The 25,864-nt window shown below is 40.2% G+C and overlaps 2 protein-coding genes across 2 annotated transcripts; both read left to right on the forward strand.

Annotated features, from left to right (window-relative positions):
- Positions 1–7,077: 7,077 nt before the first annotated feature.
- On the forward strand, positions 7,078–20,284 carry scrn2 (secernin 2). Its single transcript, XM_079553451.1, has 9 exons — positions 7,078–7,237; positions 9,574–9,736; positions 10,040–10,221; positions 11,905–12,104; positions 12,826–13,041; positions 14,776–14,941; positions 15,975–16,155; positions 18,223–18,385; positions 20,037–20,284. Exons 2-8 carry the CDS (start codon positions 9,575–9,577, stop codon positions 18,373–18,375), a joined length of 1,260 nt encoding a protein of 419 aa, XP_079409577.1. The 5' UTR covers positions 7,078–7,237; position 9,574; the 3' UTR covers positions 18,376–18,385; positions 20,037–20,284.
- A 1,901-nt stretch (positions 20,285–22,185) lies between these two features.
- On the forward strand, positions 22,186–25,648 carry LOC306960988 (uncharacterized protein). The gene is made up of 4 exons (XM_079553599.1): positions 22,186–22,334; positions 22,771–23,419; positions 23,859–23,960; positions 24,060–25,648. The coding sequence occupies exons 2-4, from the start codon at positions 22,829–22,831 to the stop codon at positions 25,212–25,214; spliced, it is 1,848 nt and encodes a 615-aa protein (XP_079409725.1). The 5' UTR covers positions 22,186–22,334; positions 22,771–22,828; the 3' UTR covers positions 25,215–25,648.
- Positions 25,649–25,864: the final 216 nt, after the last annotated feature.

The raw sequence follows: 25,864 nt of genomic DNA on the forward strand, positions 1-25,864 counted from the left end.
GAAAGAAGAAGAAGAAGTAGAAGAAGAAGAAGAAGAAGAAGAAGAAGAAGAAGAAGAAGAAGAAGAAGAAGTAAGAAAAAAGAAAAAGAAAAAGAAAAAGAAGGAGAAGGAGAAAAAGAAGAAAAAGAAGAAGACAAAAATAAATAAAAAGAAGAAAAAGAAGTAGAAGAAGAAAAAAAGAAAAAGGAAAAAGATGAAAGAAGAAGAAGAAGTAGAAGAAGAAGAAGAAGAGGAAGAGGAAGAAGAAGAAGAAGAAGAAGAAGAAGAAGAAGAAGAAGAAGAAGAAGAAGAAGAAGAAGAAGAAGAAGAAATGCACACATCTGCGCCAACGGTCCCTCTGACCACCATCATACATTCACTCACACACATCATTCATCCTGGCCTATTGTACATGTTTTTAGTGGTTGGGGAAACCGGAGTAACCGAAGGAAACCTACACAGACACGAGAAGAACATGCAAACTCCACACAGAAAAGTCATGTGATCAGAGGGTCAGCGGTTTGAATCCCGCAGGTGCACACTGTCATTGCCTCCAGTGGTGAATGAGTGAGTGTTTCCTTGTTGTAAAGCGCTTTAAGTGCCTAAAGCAGGTCGAAAGGCGCTATATACTGTAAATATGACCGTTTATTTATTTACCATTTATATAAAACAGCTCAACTCATAACGAATCATCTGAAAGCCAAACATTTAAAAGGGGCTGTACACATGTTTATTCTTGTAGTGGAGTGAAATCCATTTTCTTGCTGTGTTTTGTATTGGGAGACGTGTGTGGTGCGTGGGCTGTGTTTAGTGATCGTAACCTTGGGCTCAACCCAAGTGTCGTGGGTTTGGCTCCTTGACCCTCTTTCACATTGAGCTGTCTTGTCTAATAAAGCTGAAGCTCCAACAAGGACTGGACGTTCTTCCAGGGTCTGTCCGTCAATGGGAGTGGATCTCTCCTTCTGATTTTTCTCCTTTTGAGTTTTTCCTCACCTTGTCGGAGAGTCTAAAGACGGGAGGACGCCCCGGGCATGTTTCCATCTGCTCCTGACTGCTTATTTGGACATTTCCTCTGTTGGACATTATGTTTGCCTTGACGCTACATTTGCTTGAACATTATATTATTTTGTTTGATTGTTTTAATGTTTGGTGCAGCCCTGTGAGGCAACTTCTAGCATGATTTCGGGGCTATACAAAACTCTCATGCTCATGTCAGGAACTGTGACAATTACCACACCTATTAAAAGGTCCTTAAAAACCTGGATGGAAACAAACAGTCATGCACTCACAGGTAGATAAAGAATGTAACCTCTTGGGCGTGTTATATCACCTGTGACTGTCCTTGTAACTGACCTTTGTGACTTTGTTCCGTGGTATGTACAGTGTTGGTATTACTCTTTTGTCAATTAGTGTTTCTTCACCTGACTTAGGACAACAGTTGCAATTTAGCTGTTATGCTAATTCTGGCACAGTTACATTGAGGCTTTCTGCTGCCGTGTAATAATAAATAAATGAAACAGTTGATCAATTTGAAAGCAGTGAAACACGCTCCCAGATCAGGGCGTGAGTATGAGGAAAGTTAGGAGGGAGTTACAGTTTAAACTTACAGTGCATATGACAGGTTTTAATATGACTTATTTAGAAGGATGACATCAGTTGCATGATTATCATTCTATTTCAGCGAAGCAGCTATTTTAATAAAGAAGAGCTGGGCAAAATAGTTATTTTTAAGCTGCTGACAGAAAGTGACATAGATAAAGGTAAAGTTCCACAGATACAGACGGCATCTCTGGAATCGCCAATATATGGTCATGTTTGAAAACAGGGGGAAAACAATTTGGAGAAAAATCTAAACCTTCTCTAATTATTCAAAAACTACTTTAACAAATGCTGAATTATGAATATACGTTTCTACTAAAAAGACATGGAAAGGAGCAAAGTGGTTCAACAGCCCATAAATACATAAATAACGGAGAATGCTAACATGATGCTTCAAGTTAGCATCATGCTAATGCTAACGCTAGCTAGCACTAGCTACAACTGCCGTTTTTTGACTTCTACTGAATAATCTGCTGTGAGAAAGTATCCATATGGACTTGATTTACACTTGACTTTATTTATATGTGATAAATAGGTTTATATTCCACCAGAAAATGAACGAAACGAGTGAAAAATTGTGCTTCCCAAAAGATTCAATTTTTCCCCTCGGCGAGGCCACGCCCCCTTCTAAGACACAATGCCGTCTATCTATGGACTTAACATGGATGCCACGACAATAGTTTAAAATCGTTTACCTTCTTCTAGGTCACTTCCTGTCGGTGTCCAATAAGGAAGTGACACTATAAACATCACAAATAAGGACCAAGCTAAAGAAAGCTGGGAACAATCTTTAGCTAAATCTTTTGCTGTGTCTAATGTGTCATATGCACTTTAAGAAACTCCCTCTATGACTGTTTGAAGGAGAAAAAAACAGGGATAAAATAGATACAGGGCTTGAGGCTATATGCAAAACTGTTATTGTTGGCATGAATGTGTAGTCTTTATACTTTTCAAAAGGATGCTGCACAAGTAAGACAAGCACTCATCCGGCCTCAGTGCTGAGGGTTTAAGTCCAGTTTGCTAAATGTCTCTCTGTGTGAACTCAGAGTATATTAACGGTAATGCATTTTTTTTTTCTGCTCCTTTGTGTTTGTTGGATCTGCATTTCCTTTTTTTTTCTCCTCCCTTAAAGTTTGGCACCAACATTTAAGGATGAATTTCAATTGCAGCTTCACTTTTAGTGCCCTTTGTGTGCACAGGTAGATACGTGATGAGCATATTTTGCTCATTTCAAACCTCAAAAGAAATCGACTGTGCGGCAGTTATTTTATTGGGAGATAATTCATAGACAGGAAATCACATAATAACATATAAGTGATGTCATTGAAAAAGAAATTGCATTCTCTAGTGGTTCTTTGCAAATCTCCACCTCAGGACTGCACAGTTTTGTAAATAAAAAATGTACTGGGTGATTTTAAAGTGATAGTCTGGAAGTCTAAATGTTTTACAATTTTTATAACATGTGCAAAATCGACCACCTGTTTTTGCTTTTTGATGCAAAGTGAGTACCAATATACATATATTATTATTTTGTAAAGTTTTCACAGGTTACACTTCCTGGACATCTGCAGCTAATCAGAGTATCAAAGTATCCTCCCGTGTTGACCAATGAGACAAGCTTTTCCTGTGAACCAGCTTGGCAGGTCCAATCGGGAGGGAGGGGGAGGAGCTTGATCGTTTACTTTTGAAAATTCTGTTCCTGCTCTCCTCATTTTGCAAACTAAGACGGGCTTTTTGGTCCGGAGGAATTTACTTTCAAATTTCACTCTATCTCTCCTCACTTTGTAAACTTACAGACTATCACTTTAAAGATGTCCAGGAGCATTAACATCATAGATAACAAAATAAGACTCCATTGAGACAGGATACTTAAGAATATTGAAAGAGAAATCAGTAGTTCTCACACCAAGTACCAGCTCATACTATATTTGACCTTCAAAAGTGCCATAAAGCCTTGGTCAGGAGCAAATAAAATGGGTCTAAAAAAATATCTAAAATGGACTAAATCACAGTGTGTCCAATGAGCCAAAGCATAAGTGAAATGATTAGGCAGTGTTTACAATAAAAACAACAGTATTTAACATATAATTCACCAAAAATATATCTCCCCACTGCTTTTATTTGCCATTATCTGAAATGATTTCCTCCATCCATGCGCCGTCACAGTGGAAGCATTTAGCGCGCGCATTTCTCTGCCTGTGCTTGTTCGAGGGCCATTTGTGACTGCATTTAACTCCGCGCCGCTTGTTTCCTGGGTGTGTCTGTCTTTAGCTCAGGTGGCTTCTGCTCGTGCTCTCGCCGTACACTTGTGTTGGGGGGTAAAGCAGACAGGATGTGCGAATGTTGTCAGCACACAGGAGGAGATGAAAGCTTTGGGGAGGAGAGGGTGTGGGTGAGGTGTCGGAGCAGCTAACAGGTTGTCAGAGACCTTGAAGGAATCCAGTCGGGCCCCGCAGCCGACAGCGCGGGTACAGTCGCGAAGAAATCACCGCGAAAACTGCAACTCAACACGTCATAGGAAAGTGACGATCACGCATTAACCGAGCTCTGTGTGGCCTTCAGGTGTTGTGAAATGTCGAAAGTATAAATTCCTCAAGCAAGACAAAATATTTCACTGACTGATTAACCTTTTTGCTCTCTATCCACTGTCTATTGCAAATATTACCAGCCTATACCTATAAAGGCCCTATACCTGATTTTTGTTGTCATCTACGAACAATGACAAATGCAACAAGCATTTTAATGTTTTCTAATGCCGTTCTATTATCCTCTTCACACGTGTCACAACTGTCAGGGAGGGATAATGTCACTGCAATGTAAACAACTGTGAGTCCACAATAGTAAAGGCGCAGCGTGCAAACATCCTTTTCCACAAATGTCCGCTTTTGCAATATGACAAAGCTTCTCAGTTATGACATTTTACCTCATTTTTATGAAATAAAGCCAATTGACTTTCAAAATAGGCTTGTTATGGAATAGTTTAATTTCCTATGTTAAACAACATTTGATCCAAGTGTTATTATACTTTACTCAAATGGCCAAAGTTGAACAGAAACTACATTTGGTCTTTCTTCAAATGTCATTTAACCACATCTTCAAATGAACTCTAGTGGCGCCAGTCTCTTGGCAAACACTGTCACCGTTTCTCATTACAGCTAATAGCTCTGCCAGCCTTCTCCGTGTGAACTGCAGCCATTAAGCTAATTGCATCACCGGCTTTTGACGTATGAATCAACTTCAAATGACAACTGAGTTGTGACATTCTTGTGTCGGCCTGACATGCGACACATGGAACATCATTGCTATGTCGCTCCTCCGGTTTACATGATGTGTTTGTTATTCTACACGCACAGACTCGCATGTATTGAAACAAATAATGTTGACCCGTTTTTAACATAGCTGACGTCAACCGTTAAATGACCTGCCTATAATTAGTTTTATGTCTTAACTGTCTCTTCATTGTCGGAGTCTTGTTTGTCTGGATTGTCAAACAAACCTCAATTGAGACGACAAAAAAAGTTTGTCAAACCCTTGTTCCTCCTTAACCTCATGACCCTCTGGGAATGTTATGTATATGTGCTTTACACTAAAATCTTCAAATATTGATATAATTAATTAATTCCTTCATTCATTTATTTATTATATAGGGGTTCCCTTCACACATTACCATACATCTTTAACTCTTTAGATGCCAGTGTTCAATGACAAAATGGGCCAAAATATGACATTTTTTTATTTTTTTATTTAAAAGATTCAGATAAAAGTTAAAAATTGCAGGGAAGATAAGTTTCACGTTAGAGATTGTCAGGTTTATAATGGAAGTTTATGGGTGTACAGATTTTCAAAGCACTCCCAGCGTCTACAAAACTTCTCACACATTCAAAATTGAACGGATCTGGATTAAATTCAGATTATTGATTGACTGCGGAATTCTTCCGCAGTCAATTATTGGTTTTCATGTTCTTTATTATTATTCCTCTTCCATCTTTTTCCCGATTTTCTCCAGCTTTCAGCACCTTCATGCTTTGTGCAATTTATGCAAGTTATGCATCAAAATGTTCCGTATGTTGAGGAGAAGGTGCTATTACTTTTGGGACTTCTGCAATTTACGTTTTTTCCGCAATCGGCCGAAATGTCGGAGATTTTTCCCATTGACTTATAATGGGGCAGCCGCAAATCCATGCTTTTCTGCACTTTTTTCTGCATTTCCTGCAATTTCTGCACTTTGTGCATGTTAAGCTTCTGCAACTTGTGGGTTTTGAGAAAAAATTGGCCTTCTGCAATTTTCCAGTTTTTTTATATGGGAGTTTGAAATGTTTGCATTGGTGTGTATGGGGGAATCCAGCCAATGGGGAGACTCCAGGCCTTTCAGCCATTTGTGCAGCTTCTGCCAATCAAGCACTGAGGCCATTTCAACAGTTTGACCAGTTTATGGAATTTAAAAAGTTTATGCAATATTAATAATTTATGCAAAGTAACCACTTTATGGGATTTAACCAGTTAATGCATTTTAAAGTGTTTATGCAACTGACGAGTTTATGCCATTTAGGATTTATGCATTTTAAACCGTTTATGCAATTTACATAATTTATGCAAATTATCCCATTCATGCATTTTACCACTTTTTGCAGTTTATACAGTTTATGCAACATGACATTTTATGCATTTTACCAGTTTATGCAAATTTGATTATGCAATTTGAAGAGTTCCCCGCATTTCCGCAGTCAATCGCAATGGCGCAGCCATTATATAACATTGTGTCCTTGGGCAAGACACTAGATAGCCATCTTACATTGTTTTGTTATGTATATAGTTACTCATTAATCAATACATATTTGCTCATTAATCAATTTGCAATGTCAATAAATAAAGAAAATGCAATTAGCAATGGTATAATGAGTTATTTAGTTCTATTGTCTCAGTGTAACCATGATCACAGGATTATAGTATCACATAATAAACAGTAACAGTAATGTTGCATTTATCTGTATGTGACACAGGAGAGATGTGAGCATGATGTGCTGCACCGAAAACACCACCAACTCTGTTGTGTGGCCATTAATAAATGATTCTGATTCTGATTCAGTCTGTTTTAAATTTTTGGGTTCCTAATAAAGTATTTTCCTCTGTAACCTATAATGCATAAACAGTATGTCCCTATATTGCAAATGAATATTGCTATTACTTGGATTTATAGATGGCTTTTTACATGGTTGTCCAAAGTTTATCTTCAAGTAAAAAGAAATATGAGTCACCATTGAGGGTCTGTTAGAGAAACTTTATCCTGGCTATTTTTGTATATTAGCATATAGCATACTATCAGAGACATGTCATGGTAGGCTATAAGGGACAGCTGTCTTATCATATTATAATGGCCTATAATTGTCATGTATTCTAAAACATAGCTTTTTGTAAACATCACAGACTATGATTAGCTGTGGTGGATAAATAGACATTGTTGATATAATGTCTGCATCTCCCCCTCTCTTCTGCACCGGACCCAGGCGAGACTGCGCGTGGAGACTCGTGTCCAGACGGGACGAGACCTTTAAGTAGCCCGTACGGACCTTTGGATTTCTCGATCACGTGACACACATCTTCCGACAACCTGCCCCTCGCGGTAGCCGGTGTGTGCGTCCGCTCTCACGAATGATCCAAGGTAAACATTTAGCATTTTCAGCGGTAGCTTACGCCCCGCTTGAAGCCCTACACTCCCCACCCTGTTGGTTTGTTTGTTTGTTACCCAAGCCCCGTGAGTAATGCGTAATGACACGTTCAAGCGCGAGTCGTGGTCGGCGGCAGCTCCACGGGGGGAAAGAGGGAAGCGACAGCCGGGTGACAGGGGCAAGGCAAGCCGCTGTGTCGGGGCCTTTTCCTGGGGGGGAAGCAACACGGCTCATCCCACACCCCTGGAGCTCCACAACACACGCGGCTTCGCTATAGCCTGTAGTTACTAGTACCACCGCGCACTGTGGCTGCTCGTGCGCCTTTACGACATAACAGCGCGTTTCCAGTGTCGCACATTTTAGTCAAAGCGGTAAGAGAAAAGGTAGCGGGCGGATTTGTGGAGATTATCGCCACTAAAGTGCTCTGCTTCCTAATCCTGCGTGTGTGTGAAAGGGATGGCACCGCAGAGTGTCTGAGTTGGGAGGCTGTAGGAAAAGTCTCCTCCACTGTTCATTCATTCTGTGCTCAAAAGGGTGTGGACTCACTCTTCTGCTACATCATTCAACAACTGATGGCTTAAAGGGATGACAATCAAGTTAGCCAGTTATGACTCAAGTAGGCTATAAGTTACAGTAGATATCCTACATTTGAGTGGGTATAGGATTCTCTAACCTGGCCCATGATAATGTTATGTGACAAACAGACACAGCCAGTTAGATGGTATGTTTGGAAATTCACTTTTTTCCTTTAAAGAGACTATACAGTTTAAAAATGTTACAATTAAGTATTTTCCTCCCCCTACATGTTCCAGCAATGTCCTAATGTGTAGAATGAGCCCAGACTTGTTCACCACAACTGCCTCTAAAATCCTGCACTGTCACTCAATAAGTTGTTACTTCGGGTCAGAATTGCCGTCATGCACGAGCTTAATATAGAAGGTGCAGTTACACGTATGACCTGAGGTGGCAGTAGTGAGTATCTAGCATCTAGCAAAGGTACCCAAAAAGTATAGTTCAGTCACTGGTATCATAAGTACTGGTGGCATCAGAGCCGGTGCTGTCCCTTCTGGGGCCCTAAGCAAAAATCCACACGGGGGCCCTATAATACGCATGGTTATTCGACGAAGAGCGAATCTATTTACGGTCCAAACGGTTCCACTGTGCAGTAGTGCAGGGCAAAAGTGGAAAATAATGACCCCAATTCAGGCCCCTTCCCTCTGTGTGAGAACCACTAAGCACTAAGCCACTGTGAGACTGGGATTAAGGACTACTACTAGTCTATTTCCCAACTTTTAAACATGGCAAATGGTCATCTCTCTCTCTGGGTTCCTGACCCAGAGTTTGGGAAACGCTGATTTAGAACTAACTGAAACCTGCACCTGACAGTTATTTCTGTCTTACCACTGAGAACTAGCCTGTAAGTAACCCATATGAGAACCGTATGGGCCCGTAACAACGCCTTGATTAATCCGTGTAACAACACCGTATTTGACTGAGATGCGGGGCCCTTGCGGCTGCGGGGGCCCTACGCAACTTGCATAGTTTGCCTATAGGAAAAACCGGCTCTGGGTGGCGTCAATAACATGGAGGATTGGATACGGTAAGTTTCATTTGTTTTGGCACCAGTGGCTTAAGTTAAAGCTGCATTATGCAACTTTTTATGTGGAAAAAAAAAGTTGATATTTGTGCGTATTTGACCTTGTAGTGACCCAGCGGCTATATGAGTGGTCAGCATGGTGCCTTTACTTTAGATCACGGTGGTCTCTAGGACGCTCCAGGATCAATTGTTAGGAAGGTTTTCACCACTGATGGAACCTGTCTCCAGGAAACCTTCAAAATAATTGATCCTGGAGCGTTGTAGAGACCACCGTGATGGAACGTAAAGGCGCCATGCTAGCCACTCATATAGCCGCTAGGTCACTACAAGGTCAAATACGCACGAATATCAAAATGTTTTTCCGCATAAAAAGTTGCATAATGAATCTTTAAAGGGGCTAGATGCAAGTTCGCCATTTTATACTCACTACTGCCACCTCAGGTCATACGTGTAACTGCAAAATCTATATTAAGCTTGTGCATGAGGGCAATTCAGACCCGAATTAACACCTTTTTGAGTGACAGTGCAGGATTTTAAAGGCAGTTGTGGTGAATAGGTCTGAGCTCATTCTACATATTAGGACATGGCTGGAACATGTAGTGGAAGGAAAATACTTAACAATTTTAAACTCTGTATAGTCCCTTTAAGGCACAGGTACAAAACAAATTAAACTTATCCAGTCCTATTTATGTTATTGACGCCATGTAATGTATTCCAATGTCTGTGTCGCAGGATGGCAGAGGGTCCCAGGTCATGTGACTGTTTTGTGTCCCTGCCCCCCGGATCCCAACACGACCAAGTGATTTTTGGAAAGAACTCAGACCGACCCCGGGATGAGGTCCAGGAGGTGACGTACTACCCAGCAGCGACTCACCCGCCGGGATCAGACCTGGGGGTAAAGCTTGGCCCCAGAGTTACTCCACTTTCTCTGAACTTGATATAATACCACCGTGTGATTGTTAAATATTTACATTTCTTAGTTTGAGTGAAAAAGCTGTTAATGTTTGAAAGCAAGAAGCGAAAGGGCATTGATTACATATTATCTATGTGGTAGATTTCTCAGTTTCAAGTTGAATCAATAGAGAGGATCCTAGCATTAGTTAAAAGTCCTTAAAGCACAGGTGAACAGAAAAGCATGTACAGTGTTAAGTTTAGTATACTGTATTGTCTAAATTATAGGAAAACAATTTCTCCTCAGTGCACGTACATCCAGATCCCGCAAGTGGAGCGGACCCATGCAGTGGTGCTGAGTAAGCCTGCCTGGATGTGGGGGGCCGAGATGGGAGCCAACGACCAGGGCGTGTGCATCGGGAACGAGGCCGTGTGGACCAGAGAAGAGGTGAACCCTGGAGAGGCGCTGCTCGGCATGGACTTACTACGGTTAGAGATGATTGACTATGTACTGTATTTGTATCAAGTGACCTTTCGCTAAAGCCTCCCCCCTTGGCAATTGTTTGGTAGCTCTGGCAAGAAGTGAAGAAGTTTAACACGCCTTATAATGAGGGAGAAGGGCGTGTTAGTCACTCTTTTTGGTGCAAAACCAGCGCAATATCCTCCCGATCCTCCAGCAAAATGCAATCAAGGGGACACATCTATCGACGGAAAAGCACCATCTAATTGTGACAAACTTAATTTATATTTATAACAATAAGTGACAATGAGTGACATGCTTTATTAATTACCTCAAAATCTGTATTTTTCCTGAATTTCTGTCTGATGCCAGCTGATATCAACCAATACATTATGTACTACTATCAACATACTTCTTTGTAACTCTGAATGAAGCGTCTTTGGCACAGTTGTGGCCTGTGTTTTCAGTGTGTTCCTTTGATCAGGAAGTTGCGGTGATTGCCAAAAGCATGTCACAACAGGAAAGTGAATGGCATAAAAGCATTACACTTATCTTTTCATCTTTATACACAATCAACAAAAGATTCTCTGTTATTCATTCTGTTTAAGACTAAGTAAACACAAATCTTACGAACCTGCTGGTAACTTAAAAATGTTTTTTTGATGTAGTTTTATTGTAGAGGGAATAACAATGGCTCACTTGGCAGAGCAGGTTATCCAGTAACCGAGAGGTTGGCGGTTTGAATCTCGGCTCCTGCAGGTGCACATTGTCGTTGTGTCCTTGAGCAAGACAGTTCGCCCACTGCCTGTGTGAATGAAGTGTGTATGTGTGTGTACGTATGGGTGATCGGATCTTACCACCGCAATACAAGTGTAAGCTGTTTGTTATATATATTACTTAAATCAATACACAGACGTTTGTATTTTACATGTTGTGATAACATGTTTTTAGAAAAAGCCCTGTGGATTTTTAACTCTGTAATTACACTCTAGTGTAATTGCGACTGCTTCTTTTTTGCAATAAAAACATCCAAGTTGAATCAAGGCTTTTGTGATCCTGATTGCAGCGTGCACGGATGCCAGTTTAGTTCTACTTTTATATGTTTCTTAGTTTAAAGAAGATACCATTGCCGACATGAATTTAACAATTTTTTTTTTTTTTACATTAGAAAGATGTATTAAAATAATAGCTTTAAATGTGCACTATGTAACTTTTAATGTGAAAAAAAAAAACTTTATATTTGCGTGTATTTGACCTTTTAGTGACTTGGTGTCTTTATGGGTGCAGCATGGCACCTTTGCTTTCCCTCACAGTGGCCTTTATCAGGCTCCAGAATCTATTGTTTTTGGGTTTCTGGCCCGTTTCTGGTATGAACCTATATAAACAATTGATCCTGGAGTGTCAGAGAGGCCATTGTGAGAGAAAACTAAGGTGCCATGCTGCACCCATAACGCCATCGAATCATTAAAAGGTCAAATGATTTTTTTTCCACCTAAAAAGTGCACCTTTAAGTTAGAACATGTATACTCTCAATATTCTTTTGTGACAGGGAAAACAACTTGTTATTTACGGCAAAAGCCATGCAGGTGTTTATGTTGTTTGAGTGAAAATGTTCATTTTTGACAGTGTCAGTGCTTTGAACTTTCTGATATGTTTGTGCATAACTGCTCTAGTTTTACTGCACTGAAATGTTTTGTCACTGTTTTGTGCAGTTTGGGTCTGGAGCGCGGGGACAGTGCGTGGAGCGCCCTCTCTGTCATCACTGAGCTCCTGCAGCAGCACGGACAGGGCGGCCAGTGCCGGGAGGAGCCCGAGCCCTTCTCTTACCACAACACCTTCCTCCTGGTGGACCGCAGCGAGGCCTGGGTGCTGGAGACGGCCGGCAGGCTGTGGGTGGCACAGAGGGTCACAGGTGAGAGCGACAGGGGTGTAAGATATAAGAATTATGTATTTATACCAGCTGCAGTGGTGGTCACACGCAGTGTTGTGTCCATCAGCCCCAGGGCAGCCTGACTACATTACTACAGTACTATCAGTAAGTAATTAATGAGTAATTACTGTACTGCATATTTCTTTTCAAGTTAGTAAGCACAATATGGATCCATGCTATTGTTAAAGCAGCACTAAGTAACATGTTTACCTTAATAAATCCTTTTCGTAGTCCCTCTGGGGGTAATGCAAGTGTTAATGAGTGATTGGGGGTCTTTCATCTCGCCCTGGTGTCTCTAACCAGAAAACCATGTTTGCAACTTCACTGCCTCCGGGTCGGAGTCACCAATACACACTAATGGAATCACGAAGAAGAAGCTAATAGGCTAACGGGCAAAGCTAACTGTGGGCTAGCGCCACTTAAACAGTATTTACAGCCAAGTTTGAGCAAAAAAAAAGATCTCCATTGTGTCATTGGATGTACAATATCCCACTCTCCCTTTGTCTTTTCTGTCAGCTTAGTATTTACTCTCACAGACAATTAATGAGTAAAAAAAACGCAACATGCTACAACACCTGCAGTGGCGCTTATGGCCTCTAGGGGCAAGAGTTACTTAGTTCTGCTTGAAAGGAACAGGCCGTGGAGAGTGAAATTTTGCACCACCAAACATGTACTGCATAATCTCCTCATTACTGTCTTTCAGAGGGAGTCAAGAACATCTCGAACCAGCTGACAATCTCTACGGAGATCTCCGCAGAGCACCCAGAGCTGAGAAGTGTGGCTCAGGCCCAGGGCTGGTGGGACGGTCAGGGAGACTTCAACTTCTCTCAGGTGTTCAGCCCCGAGAACCCTCCCGCACGAATGGAGCTGGCCAAGCAGCGCTACAGAGGGGGCACCGAGCTTCTACAGCAGCATGACGGTAATGACACTCCAGGGATCTCACTCTTTTATTTAGTAACCCATGTCTCTTTTATTAAATAACCTTTTTCATCACCAATCCCCCAGCGTTATGGGCCATGTGCAGCGTTGACTTTATATTGTCTTTGATTTGCCTGACTGATACTATAGAACAATTTGTGTCCCAGTGTTGAGCTACTTGTGTTCTTGCCAAGACACTTTATCCGCCTGCATGAATGTGGTGTGTTTGCGCGCGAGTCTACACCAGGGCAGCTTACTACCTGCGAGTATGGGGTGAATGACTCAGGAAGAAGCACTTCAAGAAGCTTACCAGGCTTGTTAAGTGCAATACAAGTGTAATCCTTATCATCATTAAGTGTAGTTGTTACGTTAATAGTCTTTTTGTATCTATGAAGCAGTAATAATCTAAAATTATACTGCAGGCCTCTAATTGTTTTGTCAAATAATATTATTGTGTAAAACGTACGGCTAACGGGCTATATACACAGTGCCCTGACGTGATTTCCGGATGAACAATAAAATCGGCACTGTCCTTCTTCTCCTCTATCTTTTACATTCATGATCAGCAGGGTCCCACACATCCTGACAGATCACTGGAGCTTGCCCTGACGAAGGCCCAATAGGGCTGAAACGCATATGCAATGTTTTAATCAAATGGCCATACTGCAATAACGGCCTTTCACTATTCTTTTTCTTTGAGTGCCTCGGTTTTGTATTTGTCTTAATTTTTATTTTGTGTGAGCCGTTAGCCTCAAGACAGAAACACCCACCAGTGAAGTTGTTACATCTCACGTAATGTTTTTAAACTTGCTCCAGGCACATCCTATCTTGAGCCATCTCTTATAGCCCATAGTATCTGATTGAAGATTAAAGGGATATTTCAAGATTTTTGACATAGGGCCTAATTTCCAAGTTATCCAGAGTGTTGTTGATTTCTGGAGATTTTTTTATTTTTTTAATTCATGCAGTCTTTATATTTGAAGAGTTTAGTGGTGCTAGGCTAGTGCTAGGCTAGTGCATGTCTATGGTAACTATTAGCCTGCATTAAAAACAGTCTAACCCAAGCACAGAGCACCTGAGGCAAATCACTTATAACACCAGACTACCCATATAAATGTCTGTATTGACTGAATAATTTTTTTAATATAACCAGCATCAGCTTCCTGGCTGTAAGCTACACAGCGGCGGAGTGATCTGCCCAGGCTACTAGTTACCATAGACATGCGCTAGCCTAGCATTAGCCTAGCATCACTAAACTCTTCAAATACAAGGACTGCATGAATTGATAAGATATCCAGAAATCAACAACACTCTGGATAACGAGGAAATGAGGCCCTATGTCAAAAACCATGAAATGTCCCTTTATTAAGTAAAATAACAAACTGCATTGATGAAAGTATTGTTGAAAATTGTCATTGAACCCTGTTGTTAGGATGCTTCAAAGAGCATTTCTAAAGCAGTATGTTTTGGTGCCCCTAAAATAAAAACTTAATTGGCGCAATTAACCCAAAATGTTTGATTTGAATTGATTTGTGTGTAAAATATCAGTCTATTCAGAAGCTGTTGTTATGAACAGATTGGTTTAAGTACGTGGTATCCTACACTCGCAATGGATGGAAGGACTTCTGTTAGCAGTGAGATGCTAACAGTGCAGTAAATGCTCTTAAATATTGTGTACCCGTGTGTGATAAAGGGTTTGTAAGAATCAAGTCTTGTGATATCTCCGGCCGCACAGGTTCAGTTACAGCAGAGGTGATGATGTCCATACTGAGAGACAAACCCAGTGGGATCTGTATGGACTCCGGAGGCTTCAGGACCACAGGGAGCATGGTTTCAGTCCTGCCCCGGGACCCCAGTCTGCCCTGTGTGCACTTCTTCACTGCCACTCCAGACCCATCCAGGTATGAAACGTTGGGAAATTAGGTAATACTTTAGATTGCTGCTCAATATGTTAAAGACCTTTTTAAAAGATTAGAAATAAATATATATAATTTGTTTTAAATATTTTAGCCATTGATACACTACTACTCATTTCCTTGTAATAGAGTACATTTTTAGCTGCCAGTCATAGAATATACTGTACTGAATAGACATTGCACACTGTTTACATCTAAGTATAGCGTGTATTTCTCAATCACTTGCGGTTTAAATCAGTACAATTCACTTGGTCGAATGTCAGCGGTTCATAACGTGCTTGAAACATGCATCTAGTCAAATTTACAGGAATAATTGTGATCTGTTGGAGTGATTGTGAGAGCTAGAAACGAGTTGGGGCAGCAGCTAACAGCTTTTCTCTCAGTTATCTCCTCATTTCACGGTTCAAAAGCAGGAAAATACAGGCTCCCCAGCTTTAAGGTTAAACATCCATCCATCCATTTTCTTCCACTTTTCCATTGCCAGCTTGACATGTTTGCTTTAAAGGATCTTTAGGGATCTCTCTAGTTGGAGTTACTCTGAACGCTACTTTGAACGCCAGATTAATTTTCCTCTTACCTAAAATGGCCATGTAAATTAAACATACTTAAAGAAAGACTTAATATCCAAGCCTCACTCGTACAGATCAAGTTTTGATAGAGATATGGGCCTCTCTTACTGAACATTCATGCATTTGGCTTGGTAAGATTTGTTTTCTTTACATACAAATCATACTTAAACTCTAATTAAAAGAAAGTTTGTGTCTTTTTTTGTTTAAAGATGGCAGTGGTATTCCCTTTACAAGTTAAATCCTTCCTGCTGGATCTACCCTATACATTCAGCCTGCTGTCAAATTTAAATCGTTAGTCCCTAAACATGTGCGACACTTGAACTACCATTTACAGATGACAGCTTAATGACTTGTACTGTATCTCTATCATAAATGCGTTCTTGTCTTTGTCAGTGGGGGTTTCTGAGTCTTCCTCTCCGCTCTCTCTCCCCTCGCCTGAACCCATGTAGGTCTGTCTTCAAGCCTTTTGTCTTTTCGGACTGTACCGCCCCAGTGCTGAGGGTGGTGTCCCCGCAGTTCGGACCAGACGACCCGGTCAGGAAGCAGCCGCGGTTTCAGAGCAAAGTGGACCGCAGACATGACCTGTACAAAGCCCACCAGGGGGCGCTCAACACCATGGAGACTAACCCGGTGGGCACTGGCGGATGTCCTAGATATGTACTGCAAAATGTTTTTATATTGTGATGCAATTCAAAACTAAAGTATGGGCCGAAAAAGCGAAAAACTGAGGCACTAAAAAAGGTAGGAATAGTTTAAAAAGCCTTTATTTTACATGGCTAACTGGATTATAAAGCTAGCACTCAAAGGATCAATCAAAGGATCTTTAGGGATCCCTCTAGTTGGAGTTGCTCTGTTCATTTTCCTCTCACCTAAAATGGCTACTGGTTATTTCTCCTACTTGAAAGAAGGTGGGAGCAGACACCCTACTGCGTGAACGTGAAACCTGATGCCAAAAAGGCAAGGCAAGGCAAGTTTATTTGTAGAGCACAATTCATACACAAGGGAAATTCAAAGTGCTTCACAGTTGCATAAAATTACAAGAAAGAAGATCAAATCAATCCATAAAACATCACCATTAAAATGTATTAATTGAAGGGAAAAGCAAGAGTGCAGATAAAATACTTCCAGTTGTCAAATGCACTGGATTTGAGCATTGTCAGAGTTGAGGCCTGTCTCACATCCTCATGACGACTGTTACAGATTTTAGCTGTATAAAACTTTGAAACAGAGTCTCACCATGTTTAATTCTGACTCTGGGAACCACCAGGAGACCCCTCCCTGAAGTTCTCAGGGCCCGAGATGGTTCATACGGCTCTAACGTGTCAGAGATGTACTTCGGTGCTAAACCATGAGACTTGTGCACAAGCAGAGCTGTTTTAGATTCTGTTCTCTGAGCGACAGGAAGCCAGTGCAGAGACCGGAGCACTGGACTAATATGGTCGTATTTCCTGGTTCTTGTCAGGACTTGAGCAGCAGCGTTCTGGATCTAATACAGCTCTGACAGCTCGTTTAGAGAGGCCAGTGAGTCTCTCCAAGTCTGGTTCCGACACGAGGAAAAAAGTGACATAAAGAAAGCATCTGAAAAGGTTCTGAAAGTACAGCCACACATAGCAACATTGTCAGATTAAAAGATATAACAGGGACTAAGGATAAGAAATGAAAGGCCTGTAAAATAAAGGCTTCTTAAAGGAACAGGCCACCGTTTTCACATGCTGAATATGATCTTACCTGAGCTTAGACGAGTTGATGCGTACCTGTCTGGTCTTTGAAATGTCTTTTCAGTGTTATCTGGATGCAAATTAATTAAAGGCACTTTGATAAAAAAAAAAGTTATACAGTTTTAATATATTTTTTATAACCATTATACTGAAAGTTACGCTGATATAAAATAGCACGTGAATTCTTCTGTCAGACTTCTTCCGTTAGACCTGCGATGACTCTGAGTTATGCCCATGGTCCCAGATCTAATTTTCAGCCTGTTATACTTGATAACAGGTTTATTTTTTTTTCTATTGTAACTGTAATAAGCGAGAGCCTAACTACGAACAGTAATTATCATAACAATACTGAGATACACAGCCCCACGACAAGCCCAGGTTTTCTGAAATGCTCAGACAGTGAATCACAATGCGAAGAAATACTTTTACTAAATAAATAACTTGTGTTATTGTGCCCTGTGACAATGTCAACAATGCCAAATTGATAGTTGGAAAACATGACTGTTACTGCTTTACAGGGTCATAATAAAAATTAGACAATACCTTAAAATTGTGTAAGAAAAGAAAAAAAACATAGGAAGTGAAAGGCAAATATATTTTCACTGAACTAAGAAATTGTTTATACAAATCATAATACTTAAACAGTAATTAATAGAAAGTTTGTGGTTACAATTTGCTGTTAGTACAAACTGAAACAGAAATATGATTAGCTCTGAAATGTATGTATTAGTTTAGCAGTTCATAAATCTGTCTTCCGTCAAATGTGTATGAACATGTTCAGAATTTGCAAATTGAACAAAATCTTAACAAAATCTATTTAAATTCTGATGACAATAGCAATGCTTATCTGACGTGTACTAATTTGATGTTTTCTGACTTACAGCAGAGGGATCAGCGTCTCCAAATGCTACTCCACTAAAGTGCCCCTTAATTCACTCTGCCGGCTGCATATTTTAACCCTGTTTCTTTTGCGCGGCAGGACGAGGGGTTGGTGATTTATGAGATTTTGCGGGAGCTGGAGTCACAGTGTCTGAGCGAGATTTCGGCGATGCTCAGCGGGGAAATCATGGGCGAAGAGCTCGGGGACCTGTTCTTCGACTGTGTCGACGCAGAGATCAAGTTCTATCAGTGAGCAGCGCGAGGTACCGTATGTCTGTTTACTTATGTCTCAATACAAAACCTGTTTATTTATGCCTTAGTAGATAAAATACATAAACTGTTTGTTTATGTGTCGATAGATTAATACATAACCTGTTTATGCCTCAGTAGATAAATACATAGATGAATAGTTGTACTTTTTAAATAAACATTGTACTCATTCACATATTTTCAAATGGTGACAAATTAAGAAAACACTTTTGTCTTTTTTAAACAGGCAGGAGAAAAAACTCAACACATCACACATCATATGCTCAATCATTACAATTATATTATGTACGAAAGCAACAAAACACTAACTTACTGCAATAAATTAAGTAAATCATCTACTTAATTTTTGCTTTTCATTTTACCTCTGCATTTAGATTCGAAATTTGCTGAATCTTCTTACACCATCAGAGTTGGGTAAAGAAAGTAACGTTACTTAATCATCTGATAAAGCATAAATGTCTGATTTTAGGTTTCAATGTCATAAGCCATACACTACATAAAATCACATCAAATTTCAAAGAACTAAATTTCAAAGAACACCATTAAAAATGATGCTTTTGTCATTTACACATTTATTTACACTGAAAAGACTAACTTCAAAATAACATTCAGCTCCAGGATTACAATTACTTCAAAGCATTATTCAAGTACATTTAATTGAGGGAATGTAACTAAGTTTTACCCACCTCCACACACTGTACACTGTACTGCAGGGGTAGGCAACGTCAGGCCCGGGGGCCCAATCCGGCCCTCCTGCACAGAACCTCTGGCCCCTAATATGATTTTGAGAAATATTATTATGTAAATAAAGGATCAAATACAAATAAGTACTCTAAAAATGCGAGAAATAGTGTCTTCTTATAGTGTATGTTTTAAATGTCTTTGCAGAAAATCCCACATGGTCATATATAATGTAAAACAGTGATTCTCAACTGGTGGGTCGGGACTCAAACGTGGGTCGCGAGCCTATAGGGTATCTTTTTTTTTTCAATATTTTCCATCTAAAACTACACAGAAACACACTGGAATCTGTTTAAATTAATATTACTGGGTTGTTATGATCATAATTTCAGTCTTTAAAGCAAATCGACGGCTTGTTCAATAAAAACATGAGTGGTAAATACAATATTTTATACGATATATGACAAATTACAGTTTTATTTGGGACGCAGCTTGTTATTAAGGTAATGGCGGGTCTCGGAGCCGGACCACTGTAGAACCACTGATGTAAAACATTGGCATTTGCAGAAAATGGTTCTTAACTTTAGGCTACAATGATGAGGTTCGGCTCTTGGTGTTTTGGCAATGCCCTCCGTGACGCACACTTGCCTTCCCCTGGTATACTGAATACATGACCTAAAGAGTCTAGCTCCTCTTTTCCCACATACAAAAGTATTTAGGTGAAAATAGGTAAGTAAACTATATGCTTTCCAGTATTATTTGGGAAATCACTGTTTCCATAGTGTCAGAAGAATTAAATCTATAGCTTTAGGCCAGAGACAGATCTAAAGAAACAAGGGTGATGTTCCTATTCCATACTTTCAATTATGTTTAATGTTGGGAAAGCACCGGCGTGAAATATATAAGATCAAAGCGCTAGAAAATGTTTTAACCCTCCACTGTGCTCAATGTCCTCTGTTACAGCTCCCCCAGGTGGATTTACTGAACGATCGCAGCCGGAGATGGCCCAAGGACTGTTGTAACTCTGTGGCCTCTGCTTCACTCACCGCCCGCACGTGTCATACCATCCCTAACAAAGACTAAATCATCCAAACCGCACAAGTGATTGGAGCTTATTTATCATCGAAATCACCAGGGAGACGCCGCACCTCATAGTCAGCTTAGAGACGTAGACGACACCGGAGTGATTGTAGAAATGCGAAGGAGTAACATTGTACACGTGCTTAATGACAAGGCATCTTAACACATCAGATTATGATTTTATGCAGATGACGAAGTTGGGATTCTGTGACCATTTTAGCAAAGCTCTAATAAAGTTCATAGTCTGCTTTAATGGTGTTTTTTTGGCACTACTTGATTTATATGGGCTTCACTGAACTGAAAAATGGCCTCATATACCAAAGTCTATTGCGTGTTTCAACTTGCGGATAAATGCTTTAGTCAGTCTTTCTATTTAATCATTCGTAGTGAATTAAATATGGTCTAAAAGTCACATTCACACAGTTTGCATGACTGACTTCGGACTCAACTGTTCCCATTTAATGAACAGACTCAGTCACGTGACACTAAACGTTTATCCGGTTTTGCTGTCACTGACTATTGGACTATTAGGCTGGATTAATTAACTCTGGGTGACGCTTTCTGAGTAAAACTACACACAATTTGTCAATTATAGTTCATTTTACTTCTTTTGTAAAACATTCACATAGTATTTCTAAGCATTTATAAAGCCCTCAATAGATGCTGTCTATGGTTTGCCTATTAACACTTACTTGTGACTGGTTAAGGTTAGACACAAATCAGCAATACAGAAATATATTAAGGCCTACAAAACTCATTTAAACAGATCCTTTTCCTTGCGTTTTTTGTCGCATTGTTGTCCCTTTTTTGACATTTCTTTACATTGCTTTTTTTGTCACTTAGTTGCCACTTTCTGTTACTCTTTTGTGGTGTTTTTGTTGCTTTTTCATCACATTTTTGTAACTTTTCTGTTGCTCGTTTGTCACGTTTTGTCACTTTTTTCGTCACATTTTTGCCACATTTTTCTTCACATTTTTGTCAGTTATATTTTCGTCACATTTTTGTCACTTTTTTCCTGCGTTTTCATCCTTGTTTTCGTCTCATTTTTGTCTCTATTATGCTGCTAGTTTTTTCAAGAAGCTTTTAGATTTGGGTAAAACCAAACTGGAGAAAATGTGCTTGATTCAGGTACGGGTGAAGAGGTTAAATGATGAATTTGAGCCACTTTGCAACACTAAACTTTTACCAAGGCCTTGATTTTACTTGAATGATTTAAAATGTACCAACTATACATATGCCAACTTACTCTTTTGTGGCATTCTTGATGCTTTTTCATCACATTTTTGTCACTTTTCTGTTGTGGCAGAAAAGTATCACGTTTTTTAAGCTCTTTTGTGGCGTTTTTAATAATAATAATACGTATTAATAATAATACATTTTATTTGTCGGCGCCTTTCTAAACACCCAAGGTCACCTTACATGAGCTACAATGATAAAATCATAACAAAATAAAACACATCAAAGTAAGTAGCTTTTTGTCATTTGTCATTTTTTTCCCCCCACATTTTTGTCAAATCTTTGTCACTTTTTTGTAATTTTTAGTCACATTTTTGTCACTTTTTTTAAAATAATTTTTGTCACTTTTTCTATTTTTTTTTATTTTTTGTCACATTTCGTCACTTTTTTTCCTGCGTTTTCATCCTCGTTTTTGTCACATTCTCAAGTTTTTGTCACTTTTTTCCTGCGTATTCATCTTTGTTTTCGTCTCATTTTTGTCTCTTTTTGTCTCTGTCTATTATGTTGCTTGTTTTTTCAAGAAGCTTTTAGATTTGGGTTAAACCAAACTGGAGAAAAGGTACTCTTCAAACACTTTGCAACACTAAACTTTTACCAAAGCCTCGATTTTACTTACTACGACAACAAAAAATCTTTCCATATACCAACAATAGTGACTTGTTTTGGATGTGTTTTAATATTGAACTTTTACACGGACCGAAGATTGTTCTACCTTTACCCGCTATGCGCCCTCCGTCCGAACAGTGGCGCTATAACACGCTTCAATGAGCAGACTAGTCACCTTTGAGCTGCACTTCCGGTTTGCTTTTCCGAAACACACGAACGCGACTCTGATCGACAAATTATTGACACCATTTGGTTCATTAGAGAGATGAAGAAACGTATCATTGATTCAAATAACATCCTATTATTTCCTGAATAATTTGACGTCTTCCAGTGGAAAGGGTAGGGCTGAATGATCCGGGTTGTTTAATGCTAAAGGTGCATGTTGCTAATCGATGCTAACGTTACCAAGGCGAAAAGCGTACCGTTCGAAATTAGCAACTGCTTTTAACTAACTTATGTGTAACAGATAACAGATGTATGTGTTTTACTATTAAAATTACGTAAATGCAAACATTATTACGGTTGCTCAGTTGATTATTAAATGTGATTTTGCTAAATGATATAAATATGAGAGGAAATTGATCATGTATGTCTGCAAAACACCCACGTTTGATCGCTAGCGTTAACAGATCGGCCTACATTTGACCACTGAGCTCGTGTGGTCATGATTATATATTGTTTTTTTGAGTCGTTGTTTGTAATAATTATGTTTAGTTGAGAATGTCAATCAATTGCACTGCCCTAGGTAACTTATTTTGTATGTTTTGTCTTGAAGATTCTGGTGTGTCCTCTTGAGTTCATGCTGAGGAGATAGACTGCATTCATTTGCAAGCATGTATTCAAACAAGTCCAACTATGACTACGGACAGCAGAGGCGTCCTCACAGTGGCCGTGGATCAAAGCCCTGGGGTGAAGATGATAAAAGAGAAGAGTGGAAAGAACCCCCGAGAAATCCAATCCGAGATTCGTATGATAAATACGCTGGGGATGGACACAACTGGAGTGAGAAAGTGAGCAGTAGTGAATATAGTGAAGCTTACACAAGAGAGTATAATTCAGACACAGACTGGAGAAAAAAGCACGCCTCTTCACATGAAAGAAGCGCCTCAGAGAAAAGACGGAGGACCTTGGAGGATGACGACGAATACAGATACCAACATCAACCAGAGGACTCCTATAGACAGTCCCCAGAAAAATACTCCCAGAGGAACAAGGAATTTAAACACACGGTGTCAGTCGAAGAGGGATACAGTCGCAGGAAAACGCCAGAAGATTCCAGATATCGACAGCACCAAGACGAGTTTCACTACAGTCAGTACAAATCAGACACTCATTACAGACCAGTGACTGAGTATTATAAGGACAGAGACAGCAGAGAGAGGAGCAGGTCGCCAGAGAGGAGGCGCTCGCCTGTGTGTTCAAAGGTCAGTAGTATAAATCTACACTAATCTGGTGCATTCTTTCATTCTGTCCTAGGGGCAAAACACTTCCGCCACCAGGCTTTGAATGGGGTTGGTTGTTGTCAAAGGGGCCCTGGCGCAGATTGGGAGGCTGGCATCTGTCAGTTTGCCCTGTGGCAGTTGTGACTACAATACTTACAATGCTTGCTATCACTGAGTTTTGGGAGTAAATCATTTCTGGCAGTATAACGCTTTGAGCTCATTATTATCCACACCGCTCTCTATTCATAAATCATGGGTAAAACCTTTTTCCTGTCTATATATTGGAAATTGACTCATTTCAAATTTGTTTGGAAGAAAATTAATCGGTGTAATAAAGTTTTTTTTTTGTTTGAGTATATTTCTCTTAACTGTTTTTATTTTTTTAAATCATATCACATAAAACTGTTTTTGTGTGACACAGAGTTATTCTCCACCGAGACAGAGGAGTGACGGCTTTTCCAGGGACCATGAAGACCATAATCTCAACAGGACCAGATTTCCTTTGAACGGTTCAAGTCGGCTGGTATGTTTTAGTGCACAGTAATTGCATATGCTGTGAACCATAGTCATAGATGTGTGTCAAATTAGTCTAAACTTTCGCTCATCTAATTGTTTGTCTTAGCCTGAACCAAGTCATCGTCGTTTGAGCCCACCACCTCTTCCTCCGCCTCCTCTTCCAGCTGCTACTGCTGCTGCTGCTGCTGGGGAGAAGAAAATGACTAAAGGTTTTCAGCGCTTCCTCGATGTTCTCAACATGGGTGTCAATATGGATACTTTAACACAGATTGTGAGTCAGGGCTCTCCCGAGGTGAAAGCTTGTCAACCCTCATCTCCACCACAAGTTGAACGGCCCTGGACTGCAGAGCCAAGTCAAAGACAAAACCAACAATATCGGCCCCAGAGTGAAAGAAGTCCTCAAAGGCCGACTTCACAGCTGTCCAGGTCGTACAGTTCAAATGGCAAAACTATGTCTGAAAAACCTTCTATGGAAAGTCGCCATTTAGAGGAGGAATGTTCATCTCCAACGATTAACACCCCGAACTTTGATGAACACAAACGTAAACAAATGCATGATGTTTTACAAGCCATCGGGATCAAGCTGGAATTCGAGGAGCTCGGCCAAATGTCCAGTCGAATTCAGGAGCGACTATATGGAAAGAAACAAAGTGACAATGCTCCACCAAATCGGGAAGAGGAGCGTGAGAAGAAGAGACAGGCGTATGTCCCTAAACGCCGCAGCCCATCCTCCAGTGGGTCTAGCTCGAGCAGCTCAAGTCAGGACTTCAAGAGAAGCCACTCGTACAGTGCTCAATGGGAAGACATGGACAACAAATTCCCTTACCAAACAGACAGCCATGGTGCACAGCAGAGGCCGTCAAAATATCCCACTCAAGTCATTTCTCCAACTACTCACCGCACACCAAATCACGAGGCAGCACCGATGCCATCTCATGCAATCCCTCCTCCTGGCCCTATTAACTTTCCCCCACCCCCCTTCCCAAATTTGCCTCCAACTTTTCCCCCCGTCATGCCCAATATGTTTATGCCCCAACAACCGCCCCCTTTCCTCCCACCGTACCCACAAACTCCTCCCATCCAGTCTCCGAATATTTTTCCACCAGCGGGAGCACCATTTTCACAGACCCGTCGCCATCCTTATCTAAATCTGATCATGATTCCTCCGGCCGAGTACTCAAATTTTGAAAATGTACAGAAATCAAAAAATGATCATTTGAAACGGCACAGATATCTGCAACAGGTTCCGACCAAGAAATAGATGGATGAGGTTAATGATAATCTCTTTGGGACGATGAATGTGTATCTAGTAACTATTTTAGTACTGTAGACACGTGTTATACAGTACACACAATACGACTAATGTTAAATGATTGGAATGAGAGATGTGACATCTTTCCAACTGTAATGTGACAAGTTATCAATACAAAATCTTTTACTATTTATTTTCAACCATTCTATGATGCTCACGTTTTGATAAAGTGTACAAGTACTTTTCTTTGCATGCCAAGTGTGTTTATCAAACACTGGGAATATTATTTGGCAGATTTATACAAATTGGAAAGCACCATATCACATTTCTAGTCCTTGCAGAAATAAGGAAAGTGCTTTTCGGATTCATCCATGTGATAGCAGTGTACACAGAAACAATATTTTGTAAATATTTGAATCGACTAACAATAAAATGATTTAATGATGTAGGACTTGTTTATTTATATATTATCACATTTCTAAAGTAGAGCTCTGATAGTAAACGGGCGGAGCTTGTAATTCTGGGCCATAGGTTCAAAGTATGTTGTGGATCTCTTCTGCGCCCTGTGACTTTAAAAAGCAAATTACAATAGTGTGGCCCAGATGGTAGAGAGGGCTATCTTGTTATATTGACTTCTATCTTATTTATATTATATTATC

Source organism: Gobius niger (genome assembly GCF_951799975.1).
Source record: "Gobius niger genome assembly, chromosome: 3".
Taxonomy (NCBI): domain Eukaryota; kingdom Metazoa; phylum Chordata; class Actinopteri; order Gobiiformes; family Gobiidae; genus Gobius; species Gobius niger.

Coding starts and splice junctions, on each gene's coding strand:
- scrn2 (XM_079553451.1), top strand. CDS start 9,575: ATGGCAGAGGGTCCCAGGTCATGTGACTGTTTTGTGTCCCTGCCCCCC. Junction 9,737..10,039: donor CGCCGGGATCAGACCTGGGG/GTAAAGCTTGGC, acceptor ATTTCTCCTCAG/TGCACGTACATCCAGATCCC. Junction 13,042..14,775: donor GCTTCTACAGCAGCATGACG/GTAATGACACTC, acceptor CCGGCCGCACAG/GTTCAGTTACAGCAGAGGTG.
- LOC306960988 (XM_079553599.1), top strand. CDS start 22,829: ATGTATTCAAACAAGTCCAACTATGACTACGGACAGCAGAGGCGTCCT. Junction 23,420..23,858: donor GCTCGCCTGTGTGTTCAAAG/GTCAGTAGTATA, acceptor TGTGTGACACAG/AGTTATTCTCCACCGAGACA. Junction 23,961..24,059: donor TGAACGGTTCAAGTCGGCTG/GTATGTTTTAGT, acceptor TGTTTGTCTTAG/CCTGAACCAAGTCATCGTCG.